General features: G+C 37.2%; 1 protein-coding gene across 1 annotated transcript; it reads right to left on the bottom strand.

The window, feature by feature from the left end:
- Nucleotides 1-1,143: 1,143 nt before the first annotated feature.
- Nucleotides 1,144-8,462, bottom strand: rgs18 (regulator of G protein signaling 18). The gene is made up of 5 exons (XM_083540758.1): nt 8,135-8,462; nt 6,805-6,936; nt 6,648-6,709; nt 6,072-6,238; nt 1,144-3,095 (listed from the first exon to the last, which is right to left on the bottom strand). The coding sequence occupies exons 1-5, from the start codon at nt 8,185-8,187 to the stop codon at nt 2,850-2,852; spliced, it is 660 nt and encodes a 219-aa protein (XP_083396884.1). The 5' UTR covers nt 8,188-8,462; the 3' UTR covers nt 1,144-2,849.
- Nucleotides 8,463-8,996: the final 534 nt, after the last annotated feature.

The raw sequence follows: 8,996 nt of genomic DNA, 5'->3' as shown, positions 1-8,996 counted from the left end.
CTAGAATATGACATTTTTCAGTTTTTCACTTTTTTGTTATGTATATAATTCCGTATATAATTCCACATGTGTTAATTCATAGTTTTGATGCCTTCAGTGTGAATCTACAATTTTCATAGTCATGAAAATAAAGAAAACACTTTGAATGAGAAGGTGTGTCCAAACTTTTGGTCTGTACTGTACATCTCAAGTGATGAAGCCATTTCAACAGGCTAATTATTCTTTTGATGTTTAAATCCGGTTTTACTCCGAAAAATCCCAGCACCAGAGGTTTATCGATAAATACAATGATAATTTCAGACGTCACCCTGAAAAACTATCCAAATTGGGGGGCACTTGTCAACCTTGTTTTTAGATGTTTCCAAGGTTTCCAAGGCCACAGAAACACCGAACCATATTTCTGATAAAACTCTCTAATTAATTTAGTCTAGTAAAAAAAAAAAAAATGACAAGAAATATGCACATTCCTGAACGCTGACCTTAATTGCGCGATTTGAATACCTCAACGCGACGTAGAATATCAATCACATTTACACGATCTCAGGCGGCGCTGAAGCTTAACGGCTTTGCGTCCCGATATTATCGAAACAATGGAATTTTTGTCGGTAATGGATTCTATAAAGACGTTTCACATACATCATTTGTCTACGCCATTAATATTTCACTCAAGCCCGCTTCACTCAGTCATGAAATATAGATTTTCTTCGGAGCTTTACTACCTTCCTTTCTTTTTATTTATTTATTTAATTTTGAGACAAAGTAATATCTGGGTGTGATAGATTTACCTACTAACTTCTGTCATGCTTGTTATTCAAGGCCTTGTTCCGCACCGAGATGATCCGACAACAGATCTTATGCATTCCACGCGCTTTTATGTGCATACATAATTGATATTTGCTGAGAGGCCATTCCGTGCAAAAGGGATTGAGTGCTGCTTTCGGGATGTGACGGAAGCCTGATGTGAGTTCGGATGATCCAGAAAGTTCTGTAGCAACTGCGAGTAATCCGGGGATTGAGAGGAATCTGTGCAAAAAACAGAGCAGGGAATGAATGCAGAAAATAATCACAATATAGCTGAACACAGTCGGGTAGCGAGAAAATTCTGGAACAGGAGACGGAGACGGAATGAAGGCAGACAAAAAGTAAAAAAAATGAACAACTGCTTTATTCAGGCGATTTTTTCTGGGGGCGGAGAAAACAATTTTATCATACAAGGATTAATAACGCAGGTTGTATATACAATTTACAAAAGAAAGCAATGATTGTAATGCTGCAAGAAATAGATTAGCATTATGACATTCCTGGCTATAAAAATGGCAAAAGCTTTAGTCAATAAATAATTCATGGCTCACGTTAATACTCGAAAGTGATTATGTCCAAAATAAAAAAAAAAAAAAAACAATGCTAATGTGCATGTCAGGAATGGAATAATACGAAAGTATAAACAGAAAGGAAATGCTTTATTCTATTTCTGTATTATTTGCATTCAAAAATAGTTTCTCATAGAACAGGGACATTGTTTAATACTTGCAATTCTGTAAACAGATATTCTTATCAACTATACACACGAATTTACAAACAAACAAAAAAACTAAACGTGAAATTGATATGTATGGAACACTGATTTCGCTGTTTCCTAGGACTCCAATGGGGGGCGGAGCTTAAGTGCAACTGCAATCATCTGATCGTCAGTTTTATTGGTGATTAGCTTGAAGTAGCTTGCATTCAAGGATAAAACACTCATGGGGTGTGCTGTAATGCATGTAGCTTGACATTGCATATCATTTGGTTGCAAAACAAGTTAGCCGTCGATTTTTTTGTCGTCTCTTATTATATATTACTATTATTAATATATATAACTATTACAAGCGCATACAAATATAATTAAGTCACAAAAACTTACTAAAAATACCTAAAAGCTGCTACAAAGCTCTGTCTCTGGAAACTCCTTCCTTTGAATCAACTTCCGCTTACGGAAAACCTTCGATGTTAACCGTTGTTTTTTCTTGAAGATGTTTCATTTTGAATCCATTGGCTATTAGCTTGACATTCATGTCCATCGTTCCTTGCAAACAAGCTGTTACTATAGAAACCATAAGGTATAAAAAAAAAAATCATGTCACTACGAACGAGATTTGTCTTGCAGCCATTCAGGGATTCACAATGAACACCGTTGGACCATAAATGTAATCGATACTAATTAAATTTAGCTAGACCGTGAACGTGGATAGCTACGTGATATATAAACAGGCCATGCTGATGAGGTCCAAGTATAATTTAAGTCGTATTTGTCAAAAAAACTGTCCTGTATGAAGTAAGACTTAGCTATATTGAACGTATTACAAAAAATATATTTTTTTTTATTTAAGCTAAGCAATATCAATTGATATCCGACAAAAAAACCAAGAAACAAATTAACAAAACAAATTGCAGAAATTTCAATGGTTTCCACTGGAAATACCTTCAGCTGTTAACCATAAAAAAACAAAACAAATAGTTTCCATGGCTACAAGGTGGGATTGTGAACATCCTTGTATAATTATCATCAAACCAAAGACTGGAATCTGGAGCCTTAATGACCTTCTAATGGTGTCCAGTAAAGAAACCAAAATTTTAATTGCTCAAGATGTTCAATTGGTCCTTAACGGTATCCAGAATTGAAACCGCCAATAAAAGACTTTTCTTTTTTTCAGGGTTTAAAACCATTACACATTTCATTTCTTACCATTAAAAACAATATAATTGTAATAATAACCATGAAAAATGCCTTTCACAAATTCTGTGACGGTTTTGAAGGTCTGATTGGCGCTGCACCATAAAACGATACTGTCCGAAATTCTGTTCAGGAGCTACAGCCAGGCGGTTGCGTTATCTTCACGCTCGCTGAAGACAAAAGACCGAGACCTTCGCCTGGTCATGGTCGGCAGCACTTTCCTCTTGGTCAGGCTCAGGTAGATGTCAGAGGTGAGGAAACGCGGGTAGCAGTCCTTCTTCATCAAGGCGTAGATTTTGCTCTGCGCCGCATCGAAGCATGACTGCGTTGCTTGCGCGATGTTCTTTTGGATGTCCAGTTTGGTCGAGTGGTCGATGTTAATCTGTTACACACAATGCAACACAATATAAAATTTATAATTATTATATATCTTAGAGCATCTGTGAGTTATCAATTCTGATTGGTGTTTGGTTATTCGTTGAGAAAAAAAATTGTGGATAAGTCCACTGTTCTAGAGAACTAGCATGTTATCACATAGTATCAAGACATGCATACCATCCAATGTGACCATATAAAGAAATTATCTAAGAGTAAGATATTAATGTATCTTTTACACGTATAGTCATTTGTCAGCGTTCATGCAACCAAGAAGATTTCCAAAGAACCTAGCAAGATTTTCATGCTATCTTGCAAAACTCCACTACTTTCTTGTCAGGCTAACAATGGCACGCTAGCTCTATTGAACCGTAGTACCAGATGCTCGTTCTATTGGCCCCTTGTTACCTCGCACTACTATCTGGTTGACGCACTTTTTCTCGCTTTTGAGAAGTGCAACACAGTGACTCAAAGCGTTCTCTGAACGTTCTCTGAGCTACTTTCCTTAACTAAAAAATATAGTCCTTTAGTGTAAACGCATTTAAAGTTCAATTTAACCCCCTGTGTACATTGGCAAATGATCTACATTAGAAAAACAAAAAGTAAATGCAATTTTTGTGGTAGTCTAAGAACAGGTTTTGAACATTTGAAGATTTGGGTTTCCTGTGATGTATATCAGTGTGGTTTTAAAAAAAAACGACTGGTAAGTTTTATGGTCATGTTGGAAAAAAAACATTGAAACAAAAAAAACAAAACAACAGAAACCATCACAATGTGACAAAATTCTCTTTTTGTAAAATTAATTACACGCTATTAAAATCCATTACTAAGTGGTTTCCATTATGTTGTGTGGACATCATCAAATAATGATCACCATCATAAACAAAACAAGCCATAGTTGGGATTTGGAGGCTTATTGACGTTCTAATGATCCAGTAGATACCATGTGATCTATAAAATTGCCAAATGTGTTTTTCTGGTCATTAACAGTATCATAACTGGCCACCAATTGAAGGGGACTAGTAGAGACCCACTTGCTTTACACCATTATAGCTTCTGTTAAAACCAATACAATACCTGTTACAACCATTAAAACCAAGATAATTCCCATTCTTTAACAATTCCTCGAAATAATAATGCTATTAAAACCAATTCTCATTGGAACCATACCATGTAGGCCAATACAATCCCTGTTAGAACCATCAAAACTCCCATAACTCCCATTAGAACAATTTAAACAATACTATTCCTCAACAGATAATTAAATAATTAAAACCAATACAAGTACCATTAGATTAATACCATTAACAGTAATACAATCACTGTTGTAACCTGTAAAACTAATACAATTTCCATTAGAGCCATACCATTAAAACCAATAAAATTCCAATTAGAACCATGTCTTTAAAACCAATACAATACCATATTATAGTACAATACAAGTATCATTAGGCAATACCATTAAAAAACAATTTATTTCCTCCTATACCCATTACAACTAATACAATTCCCATTAGAATCATGGCATTAAAACTAAAACACTTCCTGTTATAGCCAGTAAAAAGTAAACAATTTCTGGTATAACCATTAAAACCAATTCAAGTACTATCAAATGAATACCATTAACACTAGTACAATCCCTGTTATTACCAGTAAAACTAATCCAATTTGCATTAAAACGATACCAGTAAAACCAATACAATTCCTGATATAAATATTATAACCAATCCAGGTATATTAAAACAGTACTACTAAAGCCAATACAATCTCTGTTAAACCCAAAAAAACCAATAAGTACCATTAGATGAATACCATGAAAACTATTACAATCCCTGTTCTAACCAGTCAAACAAATACAATTTCTTAAAGAGCTCTAAAAACCAATACTATTCCAATTCGAGCCATGCCAGTAAAACCAGTACCGTCTATACAAAAGCGATTAGATTCAGCTTGTAGCTACATAGTGTGTCCATTTTTACCATTTCATATTGATTTACGTCTGTGTAAAATTACAAAATGTGGCCTTTCTGAACATACATTATACCGTAACTGCGTATTCAATTAATATCCAAACTGAGTTCATTTTACTCGGTAACTTCTGCTTTGCGTGGGTGGCTGAGTAGGGGGGTTTGCAAAGCCCAGCTGTGACATGCTAGCAGGAAAACCACACGGTCACATCTCCACTTCGGGCTTGTGGCCATGAGCGCTGCGTTTTTCAGACGCCTCGTTTTGCTCTTTAGACAAAAGGCTGTTGCGAAGCCTTTCCATTTCAGCCTCATTGACGCAAAAAAGGTCCAGCCAAAAAAAAAAACAAGTGAAACCAAGCCCCTGGGCTCGAGCTGACTCTGGGTTTCCATCAGAGGGGCTTTTTGTTTTTTTACTTCCAGAGGGTTTATAAGAGCAGCCACTTGAGCAGAGCTAGAGACATGAGAGACACTCGTCGAGTGAGAAAGTCTAATTTTCCGCCGCACAACGTTTGAACGAATCAAATCACTCACATAAAGAATAGAGTGTCTTTTCTTTGTCGTATGCTTTAATCTGATTGGTTAGAAGTAATTTAATGCAACCTTCGTTCGGTCGGTTCCTCATTAAGGAGGTCTTTGGGACAGATATCTGAAAGAAGTTTGTTTTATTCCTTTGATACATCAGCAATATGACAACAATTAATTTTAAATGAAAGTAAGACATTTCGTCTTGTTTTCCATTAATAGTTGCGTTGTTATAGAACGCTCCTGTATGCGATCTCGCAGCTTTGAACAACCATTTTTTCACCAGTCTCTCCGTTTTTTATCTTACTTGTTAAACTGGAAAATGAACCATCTAAGGATTAGCTAAGGATTGTTTCAGAAATTGGAGATTAAAGGCAAATTTGGAATCTGAATACTGGTGTCTAATATTGTAGATTCAGTACCAACCCATCCTCCCATATCCCCATCTGAAAACAAAGTGTGTTTCTGCTAATGAAGAGTCTTTGCTTGAGTACCTCTTTGGGAGCCTCTGCATCGATAAATACGGCGTACATTTGCCTGGCCTTGGATTGCAGGTTGGCAGGAGACGTCGAGTTCTTGTAGTCCTCGCACTCTAACCAGAACTCAATGTTCTCCTCGCTGAACTCAGAGCGCAAGAATTGCGTGAAGGTCTCCACTCCATCTAAAGCAAGAGAACAAGGAGCCGGTTCTTTACATTTGATCATTTCAGCCCAAGTTGGATCAGAGACGAGAATGGGAATTGAAATCAGGACACAACAACAAGAGATCCTTTATTGGTGCGTGTCTGGAACAAGAACGCATTTAGGCACTTGAGATGAGCAAGCCTACAATGCAGAAGTGATCCTTTTTGTGTCTATTGAGAAAGTTCTTCCTCATGCTTTGGTAAAGGTTACACTTGTTTGTTGAGCATAATAAAAAATCTGGGGCTGCTGTGCTGAAATGTCATGCTAGCAGAAACATTTCTCAGGATTCTAATCAAGTTGACCCTTCACCTTCCCAACAGGATCTCTGCACACATCCATGATGTAGTGCGTCTTTATTGTCTAACATGAATGTCAACATTCTCTCACCTGAATGTGCCAGGAGATCTTCGAAGGAACTGCTCCAGCTCAAAGCGACCTCAGGTGGAATTCTAGAGTCATAGATTTAAAAGTTACTTGTTTAATCATGAAGTCCACGGTAACAAATTTCCACATCTGATTATCGCATGTAATAATACGGCCTTACTGAATTTTGGACGATGCCTTTTTATCCGGGCTCACGTTTTCATGAGATCCTGATCTGGTCATCAAAAGGCTGAGTCTATACTTTTTGTCCTTGTCCTTGTCCTTGTCCTTTTCTTTGACCTTGTCCTTATTCCTGTATGGATGAATATGAATAATGAAGGTATTACTTTTATGAATGTGGGGTCCTGGGACATCCTAACAGAGCTCCAAAATCAGGGCCATTTTATTAGGCGTGTTTGTTCTTTAATGGACAATAACTATAAGCCACTACTATAACTAACTGTCAGGATGTTACATAAATAAAGAAATGATCAAGAAGTGCTGGATCAAGTGCTATTTTATCTGAGCAACCTAGCTAGCATTATACATGATACACAAACGCGATATATTGAAAAGAATTACATCGAGTGTGTTTTAGCTGAGTGAGCTGAGAAAGAAATAATGGTTTTGATGCAATTCATGGTTTTATCACACCCTGTTCCACTTCCTTTCAACGTAGTACACTGGAATGAATACGATTGGGGACATTGGTTCCACCACCTGATGGGGGTCTGATGTGAAAAGTAGGTCGTCAAAATAATATTTTCTGACTCAATGATCTAAAAGATGTTACAGAAGAAAGTATAATGACACCATGACCCAACTATTCTTTCAGCTCAGTGTATTATAATACCCCGGGTAATAAAATCCTACGATAATAATTCGCAAACTGAACTGGCACTGAAACAGATCAGCATGAGGACAAGATCAGAGAACCTCGCAGCCTACACTGACTTCGCCCAACACCGAACCCGCACCAGTCCGAACTGACTTTGTTTTAACCAGACCATGGAGTCAGTTTGCGTTGCATGTCAAGCTGACTTCCTGCGACATGACCAACAATAAGACGCGAAATATGGGGAACTATCGCTCGACTTTAGCCATGAATCATTTGTAATTCTTTAAAGACCGACATCACGACTAAAAACGAAGAATTGCCACTGCAGAACGGCATGTGTACGGTTCCATAAAAGTTATTTCTTTGTAACCTAAGCATCCAAAGAATTTCGAATCGAGGGCTGTGAAGCTCTTTGGTAGCCGGTCAATTGATGAACCGTTCTGATTGTCCCTGATGTCACCAATTCGCTCAAAGAAAAACTCAAGAAATTTCAATTATACTTTTCTTTTTTTTCATTTATGAATCACCACAGTTTGAACATCGAGTCATCTGGATTCAAGCTAAAGTGTTCTGATGAATGAGTTTACGCCATGTCATAAAGTAATACCTGTGTAATTACAGACAGGTCATTTTATTTATCGATATATGTAAAAAAATTGTAAAATAAACATACCTCGAATGGCTGTCTTTCATTCTGGTAGCACGCCACACAGTCTCACCGAGCATTTTGAAACGCACTTCCTCCTAGGGGCCAGAGAAGTCGAATTGAGGAAACATAAAGACAAAGGTCTCCATGCTTCTTTTTTTTCTCCCCCCCCCCCCCCTCCTGGCTTGCTTTCCCTCTCTGTCTCTCTGTCTCTTTCACTTCATGAACCAGGCACCGCTCTTACTTAACCTCAAATCCTCAAAGAAAATCTGACTGGTATCTGACAGGTCATTTCCCACACATGTCGTTAAACACTTCCTGTTAAATGGAAACTACTGATCTGACACCCCAAAATCTCCCCCTATCGTCCTTTGGTCCCCCAATAAACTGATGGTAAGCGGGTTGAAAAAGAATGACAAATTTGACAAGGAAGAAGGTGTTTTGCGAAGGCAGAAAAGACATGTTGGTAAGGTAGATGATTGATTGGGGAACGCTGAAGCAGCAGTTGTGAACGGTGGAGATAGACGGTTTAAAAATGGTTTCGGATTGGAGAATGGTGAATTAAAAAACATTGGTTTCCAAAGCATCCAGATTTTTCTCCATTATTTCTTTTTTTAATTTATAAAATAAATATCTTCACTTTCAGATGCTGGTCAGCTTCATTCCAGGTCTCTTCTTTGGCTTGATTTTATCATGTCAACGATTATGTTTATATTGTAAAATTTTTTATCAAATGTCTACATATATTGTTAATAATTTTACTACACATGTTTCAGGCATTTGAGTGCATGCCAATCAAACTGCAAGAACAAACAGCTATTAATATTGAGCATTCAGCATCCGAGGATAAAGCTGAAACCAGTCTTTCTGTACTTTCATGGATTTCTTA

The sequence above is a fragment of the Silurus aristotelis genome (genome assembly GCF_946808225.1).
Source record: "Silurus aristotelis genome assembly, chromosome: 5".
NCBI classification, from domain to species: domain Eukaryota; kingdom Metazoa; phylum Chordata; class Actinopteri; order Siluriformes; family Siluridae; genus Silurus; species Silurus aristotelis.
The sequence above is the reverse complement of the archived record's forward strand: the minus strand, read 5'-3'. Positions and strand labels throughout refer to the sequence as shown.